General features: G+C 40.9%; 2 protein-coding genes across 3 annotated transcripts; both read right to left on the reverse strand.

Moving 5' to 3' along the window:
* Positions 1-1,224: 1,224 nt before the first annotated feature.
* Positions 1,225-3,788, reverse strand: LOC127764774 (putative 12-oxophytodienoate reductase 10). 2 transcript variants are annotated; one of them, XM_052289692.1, is made up of 4 exons: positions 3,544-3,788; positions 3,154-3,425; positions 2,325-2,498; positions 1,225-2,011 (listed from the first exon to the last, which is right to left on the reverse strand). In XM_052289692.1, the coding sequence occupies exons 1-4, from the start codon at positions 3,603-3,605 to the stop codon at positions 1,386-1,388; spliced, it is 1,134 nt and encodes a 377-aa protein (XP_052145652.1). In that variant the 5' UTR covers positions 3,606-3,788; the 3' UTR covers positions 1,225-1,385. The 2 variants fall into 2 exon arrangements, with proteins under 2 accessions (XP_052145652.1, XP_052145657.1); XM_052289697.1 differs by lacking the exon at positions 3,544-3,788 and having other exon boundaries at positions 3,149-3,322.
* A 4,459-nt stretch (positions 3,789-8,247) lies between these two features.
* LOC127754294 (putative 12-oxophytodienoate reductase 9) lies at positions 8,248-11,164 on the reverse strand. Its single transcript, XM_052279777.1, has 4 exons — positions 11,008-11,164; positions 9,492-9,994; positions 9,212-9,352; positions 8,248-9,138 (listed from the first exon to the last, which is right to left on the reverse strand). Exons 1-4 carry the CDS (start codon positions 11,145-11,147, stop codon positions 8,528-8,530), a joined length of 1,395 nt encoding a protein of 464 aa, XP_052135737.1. The 5' UTR covers positions 11,148-11,164; the 3' UTR covers positions 8,248-8,527.
* Between the last annotated feature and the right edge of the window lie 5,209 nt (positions 11,165-16,373).

Below are 16,373 nucleotides of genomic sequence, written 5' to 3' on the forward strand. Positions count from 1 at the left end.
CCTCCGTCCAATCTCTGGGAGGGAGTGGCCGCCACCCCACCTCGGGCCTGACTCCCCTCGGGGGAGGGCCACGTGGCATTGGGGGGCAGCCTCCTCTGACTAGTCTATGTAGGAGTGGCCGCCACCCCACCTCGGGCCTGACTCCCCTCGGGGGAGGGCCACGTGGCATTGGGGGGCAGCCTCCTCTGACTAGTCTATGTAGGAGTGGCCGCCAACCTCACTTCGGGCCTGACTCCCCTCGGGGGAGGGCCACGTGGCATTGGGGGGCAGCCTCCTCCAACTAGTCTTTGGGAAGGAGTGGCCGCCACCACACCTTGGGCCTCACTCCCCTCGGGGGAGGGCCACGTGGCCTTGGGGGGCAGCCTCCTCCCTCTAAACATGATACCCCCAGGCCCATATCACCGACAGACCCCTAGTAAATTTTATTCTAGATTAGGCCAGCAGTGGGTGGAGTTGGCGATGGGTGGCAATGAGATATGAGGTTAGCAGGTGGTGGTCGGACGGCGACAAAGACTAGAAAAAAGGTGGTGCAGGGGAATGGTGTTGCCGTTGGCTTAGTGAGGAAGTGAGGGAGGGAGGTGGGGAGGGGGAGAAGGGATAAGCCCATTCCCAACCCAAGACACTAGACATAATTTCTATAAACTCCACATCGTCAAGAAACTAGTACTAGACACTACTCTTCCAATGCAAACACCACTATTCCATACTTAAATTTAATGCTACTTATCTCACATGATGTCTTCGATATTGTGTAGAAACCATGTCTCATGCAATACTCCCTCCGTCCCACAGTATAAGGGATTTTGAGTTTTTGCTTGTAATATTTGACCATTCGTTTTATTCAAATTTTTTTTACAAATATAAAAAACGAAAAGTTGTGCTTAAAGTACGGTAGATAATAAAGTAAGTCACAAATAAAATAAATAATAATTTTAAAAAAATTTGAATAAGACGAGTGGTCAAACGTTGCAAGCAAAAACTCAAAATCCCTTATATTATGGGACGGAGGGAGTATATAGTTTCCTTTTATTTCCTCATTTATTCACTTGCCACATCATTTTTCATTCTAGGTGGCAGCTTATTTAATACTATGGATACTATCCTAGTCATTGGGTTGGAAATGGCCTAATGCTTACTATTGCGCACGAATCCCGATGCATGTCTTAGACGTAAAAAATTTGGCTCAAATTTATGATATTTTTGGACACCTGAAAACTAAAAAAATTCATAATAAAATCAAGTACTTATTTTGAGTAAGTTGTTTTTATACTAGTATAGTACACACGGTACAAGCTGAGGTTCACACCACAAATGTCCAAGCTAGATGCATGCAACTGCCCAGCATGGTAGCACGAGCATCTGGTCGGTCTTTGGGACGGAAGAACTCAACGAGTTGCTAGTTCTGAATTCTGATCATCCAGAAACGGGTAGTCCGTGTAGCCCACCACAGGATCAGAGGTATAGAACGAGCTCCTGTCATACTTGTTCAGACCTGCCTTCCTCCTGAACCTCTCCGGCAGGTCAGGGTTGGCCAGGAACAGCCGCCCGTACGCCACCAGGTCGGCGTAGCCGTCGGCGACCGCCTTGTCGCCTTCGTCCCGGTCGTACCCACCGTTCACCATGAACGTGCCCCGGAACGCCTTCCTGAACGGAAGCAGGCGGCCGTGCGCGATCACCGGCTTGCTGCCGTCCTCGCCGGCGCCGACGCACATTCTCGGCTCGATCATGTGGCAGTAGAGGACGCCGAGGTTGTTCATGAGGCCGATCACGCGCAGCGCGAGGGCCTCCGGGTCGGAGTCGTGGCAGTCCATGTAGTCGGCGAACGGGGAGAGGCGCACCCCCAGGCGGTGCGCGCCGATCTCGCCGGCCACCGCCGTGATCACCTCCGCGGCGAAGCGGCACCGGTTCTCTATGCCGCCGCCGTACGCGTCGATCCGGTCGTTGACGCTGTCCTTCATGAACTGGTCGATCAGGTAACCATTGGCGCCGTGGATCTCAACCCCGTCGAAACCTTTGTTAGAAAATGAGTAGCATTGTTAAGCTGTGGTTACTGATACCGAAGACTCTTAACACTTGAGGACGTAGTATCTGGTTAATATCGACTAAGTGTAAAAAAAAAAAACAATGTTTCGTCCATTGACTTTTAATGTTGTTGCAATGATTAAAAAAAAGAAAAAAAGAAAAAGAAAATATGTGTGGGTCGATCAAACCATTTCCAAACACTTTACTCGTTGCAACAGACCGAATCAGCAATTGCAACAAAATTTCAACATTATCGATACATAACATGTTTACGGCGGATATATCCGAGTTGTATTTATTACCGGCCTCGATGGCATTTCTGGCAGCAATACGAAAGTCGTCGACGATGTTTGGGATCTCCTCTGTTTTCAGTCTTCGAGGAGGAGCGAATTCCAGAACTTGGCCATCATGGCTGACCTGTGGGGTCACTTGCTTGTCCGTGCTTGAGATGGGTGCTTGCCCATTAGGCTGGAACTCTGAAAAAAAAGAGGATATATGATTGTCCATCCTTAAAATCACCAGCGGACTGATTGCATCCATCTTGCGGCCAACTGGACTTAACAAGTGTCGAGCGAGCAATTTCCCAGGAGATACGAAAAGATACTCAGCTGATTTGGACTTGACTTCATGACTAATTTAAGGAGGAGGGGGTTGTCACTTTCATTTTAGTGGTCTATTTCAGGACCATAAGAAGATAAGGATATATAAATATCTGTCTAAAATTATTATTAAAAATATATTACAACAAATCAAAATCGTTTTGGATGACAATACAAAGTAGAGCCAAGCATGAATGAGAGAGAAAAAAAGGCAGCCAACAAATCACAAAACAGCACCAGTTCATTATCTTAAAAAAAAAGCACGAGTTTCACCAGCGTCGATCAGTGACAAATCATCAGCAGTGTTGGGTTGCAAAAATTTCTGAAATGAAACTGCCGAGGTGTTGCTTAGATCAAACTATAAACTAAGAACTACGAAACGCAAACATATATACTTTAGATAATTAGATCAACTTTTAGCGCATGGTACTATGGCAAACTGCAGAAAGATGAATCAAACCAAAAAACTTAAAAAAAAACATAAAAGGACGACTTGGAGAAGAACTAATCAAGCGAGCGAGCGTCACCCTGCCTGTCGGGGAGACGCGGCCCGTGTGCCATATCTGGCAGAAGAAGACGGCGCCCTTGGCGTGCACGGCGTCCACGACGTGCCTCCACGCCCCCACCTGCTCCGCGCTCCAAATCCCGGGCACGTCGGGGTACCCTCTCGCCGTCTCCGACACCGCGCAGGCTTCCGCCACCAGCAGCGCGCCCCGCGCCGCCCGCTGCGCGTAGTACGCGGCGTTGTGCGGCCCCGGCACGTTCCCGTAGGACCGGCACCGCGTCAACGGCGCAAGAACGACCCTGCATCAGTACGCGCGCGCGCGCACACACACAAGGCAGAAGCAAATTGAAGGGATTTGCATGAAACGTGCACAGGAGAACCCGATCGATCGACGAGAACAATAGCATGGACACGAACCTGTGAGCGAGATCAAACTGGCCCATCTTGTAAGGGGTCAGAAGAGGGGTCGACGCCTCCATTATTGTGACAGCTTCGACCGATGGTTGGATTGTTTTGTTTGTGCGAGAAATGATGAAAAAGAAGGCTGCGAGGCGCTGAGCTGAGCTTGTTCTGCCGCTGAACCTTCTATAGGCAGAGGGAAGTTGCGTCACTGTAGTAGTGTGTTCTGCTTTCGCGCGCGCGGCAGAGTAGTGGTGTCCTAGTTGACTTTGCCCGGCCGAAATGGTTCGCTAGCTGGGATATTATAGTCTTCTTTGGCAATGGCGTGTGCTTGTCTGCCCGGCTAACGGAAGGGGACGGGCAGGTCCTGTCATTGTGGCATTGTGCCAATCAGCGGTCGATCTAATCTTGTATGAATTAATTACTAGTAATAGACTAGCTGGTAGTACCAAGCAATGAACACATGGAGATAGACGTACATAAGTTTCTTTTTTTTTTTCTATTGTAGGTCACGCAGGTTCCATAGTCATGGTGTAGATTATCGCATCTATGTGGGCCACAGGACATAAATCGATGAATTGGGACGAAAGCGACTTCACTTTTCCTTATATTATATCACATCAAACCGAACGAAAGTGACAGTTTCTGAGAAAAAAACTCTCTTCATCCCTCCCAACATAAATTCATTTTTTTACCCATATTACACATATTAATATAAAACTAAAAATACTATAATATTCCTACTTTATCAAATCTTAATACAACTAGTTCTCACTTTATCTATTTCCAACATAGTTACTTCATAATTTCACAAACCTGATGGAATGATTATTAAAAATGAAATTATTTCGAGAGAGAAGTCAAAATCTTGTATAAATTAATTACTAGTACTAGATTCGCTGGTAGTACCTTACAATGAACATATGGAGGTAGACATGAGTTTCTTGTGTAGGTCATGCGAGTTACATACTTTAAGTTGTCGCATCTCTGTGGGCCACAACATTATAAATTGATGAATTGGGACGAAAGCAACTTCTCTTCTTTTATTATATCACATCAACTGGAACAATAGCAATGGTTTGTGGGGCGAAAAAAAAGTAATGAGATTGTTCAGGTCTTGAGGGTCACGTCTTAGTACTACTCATAGATTGTGACGGAGCGCACACTATAGTTTTGTTTTTTCAGCTCATTGTTTTCTTCATTTCAGACAATAAGTTATCGTGAGGCGCAAATAAAAAAAAAGCTATATAGGCATGTGTAAAAAAAACCATAGACTTGGCAGATTTTTTTTCCCACAAAACTGTATATATCTAGTTGTTTAGATGGCACAATCTACATTTGCCACAAGACACGAAACTATTGGAGAAATGAGCATGACATATTTTATGGTGAACGAGACTTGTGCCCATGAAGATGGCAAAATACGGCAAGAAATTAAAATAATATGAACCAAGCGTTTGCCTTGGTTGGTCAAATTTGGCTTCCACAAGTGTGGTAAAGTTGGGTAGCCAACCAACTAAATAATCCAGCTAGAATCCAAATAACATAAAATTGTAAATTTAGCTCTCTTTTTTTTGAAATAGCATGGGCACATGAATATATATGAGGTGGTGAAGGAAATGGGATGTGTATTCCATCGCGAGGAGGAAATGGGCAAGAAACATGGAGACCCGGTACTATCCGAGTTCAAATTAGCCTGAATCCGCACAAACTATGAGTTAGGGATAAATGAAGAGTTCTATCTAACCGTATGTCCTATATTATAAAAAATTTATATAAATCTATTAGGAATCCAAGTAGCTACAAACATGATAAAATATTGGTTAATCACTATTTTACAAGTTCATAACTAATATAGCATGAATTCTTACTTGATGTATCTTTTTAACACTCTAATTGCCTCCCTAGATTTAATATCTATGAATTAGTGATACAAATAAATATCCATTCCCAAATCTAATTCCGAGAAAAAAAATGAGATAGGATACATGATATCTATGTCAACCAGAAGAACAGGTGGACTAGGGGTTCATGATATAGAAAACCAGAATCAATATTTACTAATTAAATGGTTGTTTAAACTGATTGATGAAGAAGGACTTTGACAAGATCTTTTGAGGAGAAAATACTTGAAAATTGCTCAATTATTCAAGCTGGATGGAAACAAGTAGATTCCCATTTTTTATTAGGTCTTATGGTTAAAGATAGATTCTTAAATTTGGGTCCTTGAATGGTTAATAACGGCACTAAACTAAGATTCTAGGAAGACAAATGGGTAGGAAATTATTCCTTTCAGAATAGATACCCATCCCTTTATAATATCGTTCAAAGGAGGATTGTTTCAATCGCAATAGTTATGAGTTATGTTCCACTTAATGTTTCTTTTAGAAGGACATTGGTTGATCAGAACATAGATAATTGGCACAATTTAGTTGTGTTGATTTTACATACTAATATTAAAGATAGCAAAGCTTTACAGGGAATCTCATCAAAATGGTTAGTTTTCTATTAGATCAATGTACTTATCTTTGATTAACAATGGTCATTGTTGGTGGAATGGGAACTAGGGTATCCCTTTCCCCAGTGAGCCGAGCTTACATTCTTATTCCGTAGAAGAAAAACCTTATTTAGCCGCAACTAAAGACGACCGCATGTCAGGGCAGGGGACCCAGGACCCGCCCTACTTCGGGTCCCAAGGGCTCCTATGTTATTCTATGTTATACATCTCTATCTCTCTCTCCAGAGGAGTGTAGATACATATAAAATCTATATCTAAGATTTGGATCTATAAATTAGCAAGGCGGAGAGCCCGGGGCCGCCTTTGATCGGGTCCTAGTGCTCTACTTGCCCTTCTAGGTCACACATTCCTCCTTGAGAGGAGTGTGGAGACCTATAAGATTTACATCCTAAGATAACAAGCCGGGGGAAGCCTAGGACCTAACCTAGACTAGGTCAAACGGCATTCCTTACCTTTCTAGACCACACATTCCTCTTTTAGAGGAGTGTCGAGACTTATAAGATTTATATCTGTGGATTTGCAAGCCATGAGGAGCCTGGGACTCACCCTATTCCAGGAACAAGGACCCCTCAGGCTCTTCTCAGTTCGTACTCTCCTTTACGTGGAGAGAGCATGGAGACATGTAAGATCTACATCCCGTGGATGTGGACTTAGTGTCCTAAACTCATTCATAATGTCTTCGAGAAGCTCGTCTTAAATAACAAGACTACCTACTAAGGAGCATCGGGGTGTGCCCGAGAACGGGAGGGTCCATGGGTCCACCCCCCAACTAGCTATTTGCCAGTATGTGAAAGTCCATGAAACGGGTTCACAGCTGGATTTCCAAGTTTTCTAGAGGTGAAAAGACATGGAAAATATGGCACTGCTGAGTCACCTGGGACAATAGGAGTGAAGCCGCGCGTCAAACATGCCCAATGACACCCAGTAGCGCCAGCCGGCGGAAAAGTGGAGATGTGACATTATCTCGGCAAGGCTTGGGCCCTCTGGGCCCACCACTTGGCGCGGGCGAGCTAAACAATGGCCCAGTTGGCCTCGGTCATCACCGGGGGAGCCCAAGGCAATCCAAAGACAAGATCTTCACCAGCTGGCCTCGGTCATCACCGGGGGAGCCTGGGCAATCCAATGACAAGATCTTCAGTAGGTCTTGCATTAAGAGGCCAGAGAACCACCAAGTAGCGACAAGACAACTCAAAGCCAAAGTCCTTAGCCTACAGCAGAATTGCAAGCCCCTCTTTGAACTATAAAAGGAGAGGGAGATGCCACTTAGAGGAGGATGCGCATTATCTAGTTCAAGAATAGTTAAATCTTGTATTTTCTCCATATCAAGATAGCAAAAAAAAAAACAAACACAAGAGTAGGATATTACACCTTCGGGTGGCCTGAACCTATATAATCCGCGTGTTCATTTGGATTTTCACAGTTCTTAACAATTTCAGTCAATGCAACTTCATCTGTAGTTAACCCCCTGGCCGAATCTTCACTCGGGGAGAGGTCTGCACCTCCCCCACTGTTGGTTGATCACTCCTCCGACAGCCATATTGAGATAAATAAGTTTATATAGAAACTAAAAATGTCAATTAAAATCAAGATTTTTATGTGTGATTTCTGTTCAAAGGACTAATTCTAACCTATAATAATTTAGCAAAAAGAAATTAGAAAGGTAGTAAAAGATGCTATTTTTTATGAGATATGAGACTATATATTCAACATTTTTTTATTGTCATATTAGAAATTTCGTTGGAGAGTAGTTTATATTTTCTTTGAACTAAAACCTCTTAATAGTATTTCTAATATACCTAGGAATTGGCTTTGTGGTATCGATTCAAGAACAAAGAAACTCATTTTTTTAGGAGCGTCCACATTATGTGGGTTCAATGGTTGTGTAGAAATGATGTGGTTTTTAATAAATCTTAAAAAAACTTATGGTGCAGGTACTTTTAAAGGCAACACACTGATTCTAGTTTAGGGCATTGTTTCAAAAGTGTGAACAGAACACTGATACATGTTGCATGCCAAAACTTGGAGGTTACAGTTATGCAGATTTTCATCATTTTCCGTTGGAGATTTACAAATAAACTTCAATAATTGTATTATCCTTAAGTGTTAGTGTATGTTAGTCAAACTTTTTTGGTTGCTTGGATTATTGCTCTCTTTGAGAGAATTATGTAACAAGTGGGTGTAGCTTCTCTGAAGCAAATGCCATATTTTATTCTATTATTAAAGACAAAGAGGTGCATTACTATGATAAATAAACAGGAGATCAAATTAAAAACAGAAAAAAGAGGTTCTTTATACCACCCTCAGCCTCTCTGTGACTTTGCCCCTGATATAGGCTTCTTGCAAAATGCTACATATACAAAGTAGAGTAACATGCATGTCCACCACTCCATTTTATTCGTAAGGTCGACCACAAACTAGCTTTAATTTATTGCTGACTTGCACCAACTTTGACCATAGTATCAACAGATGGGTCAGTCGAATCAATCAAACAGCTAGAGGCTGCTCAAGAAACGGGTAGTCCGTGTAGCCCACCACAGGATCAGGCGTGTAGAAGGTGCTCCTGTCATACGCGTTCAGAGCCGCCTTCTGCCTGAACCTCTCCGGCAGGTCGGGGTTGGCCAGGAACAATCTCCCGTACGACACCAGGTCGGCGTAGCCGTCGCCGACCGCCTTGTCCCCTTCCTCCCGGTCGTACCCTCCGTTCACAATGAACGTGCCGTGGAACGCCCTTCTGAACGGGAGCAGGCGGTGCGGGACGTTGCGGCGCGCGCGGTGCTCCTCGCTGCTGCTCACGCACCTCGGCTCGATCACGTGGCAGTAGAGGACGCCGAGGCCGTTCATGACGCCGATCAGGTGCAGCGCGACCTCCTCCGGGTCGGTGCCTTCCTCGCGGCAGTGGTCCGCGAACGGGGAGAGGCGCACGCCGACGCGGTCGGCGCCGATCTCCTCTGCGACGGCGGACATGGCATCCACGGTGATGCGGCAGCGGTTCTCCACGCTGCCACCGTACTCGTCGGTGCGGTCGTTTACGCTAGCCTTCATGAACTGGTGAAGCAGGTGCCCGTTGGCCGCATGGATCTCCACGCCGTCGAAACCTTCGTCAAAGCGTAAGACTAACGGTATCAATAACTTGGTAAGATCTCTAGTAGTTAGATGGTGAAATATTACCAGCTTTGATGGCATTTCTAGCGGCCACACGGAAGTCCTCGACGATCTGGACTATCTCCCCTGTTTCCAGCCTTTGAGGTGCCGCCGGTGCCAGGTCATCGGTATTTCCAAAATAGCTGACTTGAGGTGTTACTGGATTATCTGTGTTTGAATTCGGGGCATGAAGGGAAGTTTATGTGAAACAATAAGAGCATATATACCGTAAAATGTTCTCTTTCCAATACTCCCTTCCTAGAGAAAAAAAAGAGTTGTAATAAAGAATTAAACATGTTAAGTATACCCGTTGAAAACACGCGACCGTTGTGCCAGATTTGGCAGAAGAAGAGTGCGCCCTTGGCGTGCACGGCATCAACGATCGGCCGCCAGGCCTCGATTTGCTCCTGGTTCCAAAGTCCAGGCGCGTCTAGGGACGACGGAAGCGTGTAGTGGCTTTCTTCAGCACCACCAGCATTCCCGCTCTCGTTTAGGCGTGACATGAACCACCATTTTGACAGGTTATTCCGGTCATTTACCCCTGATTCAGTTGCTTTGACACCATCTGTAGCTGAATTATAGTCTGTTAAGTTCGTACCGAAAAGAAAGCCAGGGGGACCTGGACGCCGGCGGTGGATTGGACCGTTCGCAGCGTCGTCCTTGGATCGTCCCAACGCAGCGTAGGAGACTGCGCTGGCCTCTGCAATGAGGAGGGCGCCCGGCGTCGCCCTCTGCGCGTAGTAGAGGAGATTGTGTGGCTGGGGCATGCTCCCGTATGATCTGAACCTTGATACTGGTGCATGTACAATCCTGTAACCACCGCCGTAAGTTTCCGTAATGAATTTTAGTAATTTTTTCACGGATTTGCTAGAAAACTTCCCCAACAGCCTGTTTGGCAAGAGAATGGAAGAGGAATGGGAGTTTCAAGAAGGGAGTTGATGGTGGGATTGGTTATGGGAGTTACATTTTTAGTTCTCATCCCTTGTTTGCGCTGTGTTTAGTTCAGCGCAAAGTTTGGATTTTGGTTGAAATTGAAGATGATGTGACTGAAAAATTATGTGTGTATGACAGGTTGATGTGATGAAAAAGGACTGAAGTTTAGATCCAAACTTTGAATCTAAACACAGCCTTAGTCGAATCCCACCAAGTCTCACGAATTAATAGGCCTCCCCCAGGTAAGAGATTTGTGGGAATTGGACCTCTTAATTCCCCATCCCAAACACTCTCGAATTCCCAAGTCTTCCAACTAAACTACAGACTTAAACTTCCAGATATCATAAACTCCCATTCCCCATCACCAACTCCCTCCAACCAAACAGGCTGCAAGTTCTTTTCCCCCCAAAACACTCAGATTTGTGACCATCGTATCGCCTCGAGATTTGTGCACGAATGAAAAAAATTGCTAGAAAGAAATTTTCACACATATCACATGTCCCAGTGCTAGCTAATCAAACCATAGTTGAATGGAAGTTTTATATAAGTTATATTATGGTTGCAATGCAGTTACATTGCAGTCATAATGTAATTACAATGTAATTGCACTTTAATTATACTGTAGTTACATATAAAAGTTTCTGCCTCAAAAAATTTGCTGCATTTTTTTTTACATACTCCCAATTTTTAATTGTTCAGAGCTTGTAAAAGTACATTTCTTCAAAGAAAAATTGTGCAAAAGTACAATAACGTGTCCCGTATATATGAAAGTAACACATTGTTTGTACCAAAGAAAAGACATCTCAACTTTCAGGAAATTTTATAGGTGGGGTGGACCGTGGACGAACTAATCAAGTTCTTTACTTGAGAGTAACTAGTTCATAACTGACCTGTGTGCCAGGTTGAGCTGGCCCATCTTGTAGGGTGTCAGGAGATGAGTGTCCTCCATGTGTGTTTGTATGCTTTTGACAGCCCGATCTATATAACGCACCTCTGTTCCTTTCGAGGCTATTTCGGCTCGCTTCTGCATCTTCTAGCTTGGCATCTTGAGTACTTATAGTGGAAGAAGAGGTGTAGTTAGTCATATCAAATTACGAATCGTATATATGCATGTTAATGGCTGTGTGCTTTTCTGGTAGCACTCAACACGTACTGCTTAACAACCGGAGCGCGCGAGCCGCGAGGATTCGTATTGATCCGGCAGAGTTGACTTGGGAATGAGAGGATTCGTGTTGATCTGGCTGTTGACTTCGGAGTTGGGAGGGGTTTGCACGCTATATACATCGGTAGTAGCTAGACGCTAGATGCATGGAGTACGCTAGCTAGCTAGCCCCGACGCCGCACCGGCGGTTACACGAACCCTTTTGTTTCTGTGTTTGTTTTAGTCCCAGACCATGAAATCTATCTATTATATTAATGGAATTAAAAAATAAGAAATATTAGAAAAGGAGGCTAGAGTCTATATAGAAATACAATTAGAAAATAACTGAAATTTAGAATTAAAAATAAGGAACATTAGAAGTAGAGTATAGAGTCCATATAGAAATACAATTAGGAAATAATAGAAATTTGAAATTAAAAATAAGGAATATTAGAAGTAGACTATAGAGTGCATATAGAAATACAATTAAGAAAAAAAATAGAAATTCAGAAGTAAAAAATAAGGAATATTAGAAGTAGAGTATAGAGTCCATATAGGAATTTAAAACTAACTAAAATTCAGATTAAACATAATAAAATGAAAAGTAGTGTTTAGAGTCCGTATAAAAATACAATTTATAAATAACTAAAATTCGAAATTTAAAAAAATATGAGAATAAGAGTTTAAAATCAATATAGGAATACAATTTACAAGTAACTGAAATTTAAAATTAAAAATTAAAGAATATTTTTTTTTGATCAAGAGGCGTGAAAGCCTCCCATTTCCATTACTAGAAATGATAGAGTTTACAGAGAGTTCAGAACAAAGTTAAGTAGCAGACACAAAGCCCACATTTTGTCGGGCTGAAAACAGGACAACACTCAGCAAGGTTTCTAAGAGAACCTGCAAACATCCTCCCAAAACAACATTCACCCAGGTGAAACTAAGCTAACTATCAGACTAAAGAAGAGCCTAAAGGAGCTCCAAGCCCCAGATTCTTTTTTCGTTTTCCTGCATATCCAAGTGTTGTCAACAGTAGCCAATTCTTCTTGCCCCAGGCCTCCATCCAAACTTTGAGCAGAAGATATCATTTGCCACCTGTCTTAAGAGCTTGGCACCCAAGAGCAGCCTTCTTCGATCGGCCTCTGCCTTCTGCAAAATAGACCAGGAGTCCATCCAATGACAGACCGAAAAAATAACATCAGTAGGATCATTTGGCAATTTTTTGTCAAAACAGACTTTATTTCTTGTTTTCCAAATGGCCCAAATTATAGCTGCCACATCAACAACAATCAGGTTCTTCATTTTTTTTCCCAAATGCAGAGATCCAAGAGCCAAAGAGATGGTTGCTGTCTGACACAGGATTTATATCAAAAGCACAGTAGACAATGTTCCAGATCAATTTGGCAATGGGACATTCAAAAAAGAGGTGCTGGATAGTCTCACTTTTGTCACAAAACTGACAGTTTAAACTACCCTTCCTCCACCCTCTCTTGAACATATTGTCTTTAGTTAAGATTCTTCCCCTGAGCAAGAGCCAGAGGAAAACTTTAATTTTCAGGGGGATTTTGTAATTCCAAACCTTTTTCAGAGGTGAGCTAGCCTGTTGAACACACAGAGCCCTGTAAAAAGATTTCACAGAAAAGGTCCCATGTTTTGTCAGAGTCTAGCTAAGTTTATCTTTAGCCCCTTCCTGAAAGTCCAACTCCCCAAATTTCGATTTGATCTTGTTCCAGTCATGTAGCTTATCCCCATATAAGGATCTTCTGAATTTGATCACCTCCCAGCCTTTCTCTTTTATCTTGGCTAAGGTAATGTGTTTAGAAAAAGTGATATTATACAGGGCAGGGTACTGGATGTTCAGGGGTCTGCCCCCTAACCAACTGTCTTCCCAAAACAAAATAGATTTCCCATCTCCAAGTTTCTTAGTACACAAAGAGTAGAACTTATTTTTTATTTCCATCAGCCCCTGCCAAAAATGTGAGTCACCAGGTTTGTTTTTTTGTAATTGACATTGGTTTCTTCCTTAAGTATTTGTTTTTTAAAATATCTTGCCACCAACCCTCCTCATTTTCGAGTTTCTAGATCCATTTCCCAAGTAGGGCTTTGTTCATAAGGTCTAAATCTAGGACTCCCAAACCACCCTGGTCCTTTGGAGTCCACATAGAAATACAATTAGAAATAATAAAAAATCAGAATTAAAAAAAATAAATATTAAAATACAATTCTATAGTCCATATAGGAATATATATAATTTACAAATAACTAAAATTGGATATTAAAAAAATTAATAACTAACACGTATATAAAATACAATATGAATATTACACATTAGTAGTTTCGTAATTTAAAATTATGTTGTTATTGTAATATATTTTAATAATATAATGAGAAAACATATATGCTATTATATGAGAGAAAATATAATGATGCTAGCCGCGCAATCTGCGCGGGCCACCATGCTAGTTAAATTATTAAAGGAATAGAAAAAGGAGCATCCACGTTCGCTCTCATGGTCTAGAAATTCTCACATTAATCGAAGAAAAAGAAAAAACAGAGTCCATATAAAAATATAATTTAAAAATAGCTGAAATTCGGAATTAAAAAAATAAGGAATATTAGAAGAAGAGACTAGAATCCATATAGAAATAAAATTTAGAAATAGTTGAAATTCGGAATTAAAAACATAAGAAATATTAGAAGAGGAGACTAGAGTCCATATAGAAATACAATTAGGAAATAACTGAAATTCGGAATTAAAAATAAGGAATATTAGAAGTAGAGTACAGAGTCTATATAGAAATACAATTAGGAAATAACTGAAATTCGGAATTAAAAATAAGGAATATTAGAAGTAGAGTATAGAGTCCATATAGAAATACAATTAGGAAATAATAGAAATTGGGAATTAAAAATAAGGAATATTAGAAGTAGAGTATAGAGTCCATATAGGAATTTAAAACTAAACGTTCGCTCTCATTGTCAAGGTTACGGATAAGGTATACCCTCTACCCTTGGATATACGATGTATACCGGTATGGTATACCAGCGTGTATACGGATGTTCCCTGTACACGTTAAGGAATTCCATACCTGCGTGTATACGGATGTTCCCTGTACACGTTAAGGAATTCATCGTGTAACAGAAACGGAGTCCACGGATGGAAGGAGTCCTACTCGGACAGAACCGGGTCGTTACTGTATCGTGTGGGGTCCGATGTCTCCGAGTCCTACTTGGAGACCAACTTACCCGCGGTATAAAAGGGACCCCCCGGGAGAACTTAAGGCATCGAGTCTCACCACCAACACATCGACCACAGCCTACGAAGCCGAAGCCTCAGGAGCGAAGTCGCCGGGTGATCTAGTCGAATCAACTCGACTATGATCTCGTCGGTATCATCGAGTTCCATTATTCCCTTTGTAATCTGTGACTTCCATTATATAATCCCATACCAACTGGATTAGGGCTATTACCTATCAAGGGGTCTGAACCAGTATAATCCTTGTCTTCTATTTGCTTGATGTCGTATTACGTAGATCCTCGTACCAGCGTACCCCAATACCTTCTATATCCGGTCTACGGGTATCCCCCATCGACACTCATGGCCTAGAAATTCTCACATTAATCCGAGAAAAAGAAAAACCAGAGTCCATATAGAAATACAATTTAGAAATAGCTGAAATTCGGAATTAAAAACTAAGGAAAATTAGAAGAGGAGACTAGAGTACATATAGAAATACAATTTAGAAATAGTTAAAATTCAGAATTAAAAACTAAGGAATATTAGAAGAGGAGACTAGAGTCCATATAGAAATACAATTTACAAATAGTTGAAAAATTCGGAATTAAAAAATAAGGAATATTAGAAGAGGAGACTAGAGTCCATATATAAATACAATTAGGAAATAACTGAAATTCAGAATTAAAAATAAGGAATATTAGAAGTAGAGTATAGAGTCCATATAGAAATACAATTAGGAAATAACTGAAATTCGAGATTAAGAATAAGGAATATTAGAAGTAGAGTATAGAGTCCATATAGAAATACAATTAGGAAATAATAGAAATTGGGAATTAAAAATAAGGAATATTAGAAGTAGAGTATAGAGTCCAGGTAGGAATTTAAAACTAACTAAAATTTGGAATAAACATAATAAAATTAAAAGTAGAGTTTAGAGTCCGTATAAAAATACAACTTATAAATAACTAAAATTCGAAATTAAGAAAAACATGGGAAGAAGAGTTTAAAATCAATATAGGAATTTACAATTTAGAAGTAACTAAAATTCGAAATTAAAAATTAAAGAATATTGAAAGATGAGTTTAGAGTCCACATAGTAATACAATAAGAAATAATAAAAATTCAGAAACAAAAATAAATAATATTGGAAGAAGATCGTAGAGTCTATATAGAAATACAATTTATAGAAAATTCAGAATTAAAAAAATATTAAAAGATGAGTCTAGAGTCCATATAGGAATATATATAATTTACAAATAACTAAATTTTGATATTAAAAATAATTAATAACTAACACGTATATAAAATACAATATGAATATTACACATGAGTAGTTTTGTAAAGTTATTGCAAAATTTAAAATTATGCTGTCATTTTAATATATTTAAATAATGTAATGAGAAAACATATATGCTATTATATGAGCTATTATATGAGCTATTATATGAGAGAAAATATAATGATGCTAGCTGCGCAATCTGCGCGGGCCACCATGCTAGTTTAAATAATATTTATAACACTGGTAAAAGAATAACTAGCGTTATAAGCTGGTAGTAATTCTTTTACAATCATTTAGGAATGGTGCACATATTATATGGGGGTATTCGTGCAAGTAAATTTGTTACTTTAGAAGAGGGTATTCATTCGAGTAAATTTGTTACTCTAGGAATAAATGGAAAACTCAACACAATAAATTCGTTATTTTTGAAACATGGGATACACTAGAAAAACTGAAAACGAAAAACTAAATGGTAAATATTTTACTAAAACGTGAAAACAAAAAACCTAGAGAGAAGGAAAAAAAATCTGGATGGTTAATATTTTACTGGGTCCTATGATGAAGCATGGATAAGAGATGTTAAAGAGAAAAAAAA

This window comes from Oryza glaberrima, chromosome 1 (assembly GCF_000147395.1).
Source record: "Oryza glaberrima chromosome 1, OglaRS2, whole genome shotgun sequence".
In the NCBI taxonomy this organism is placed as follows: Eukaryota; Viridiplantae; Streptophyta; class Magnoliopsida; order Poales; family Poaceae; genus Oryza; species Oryza glaberrima.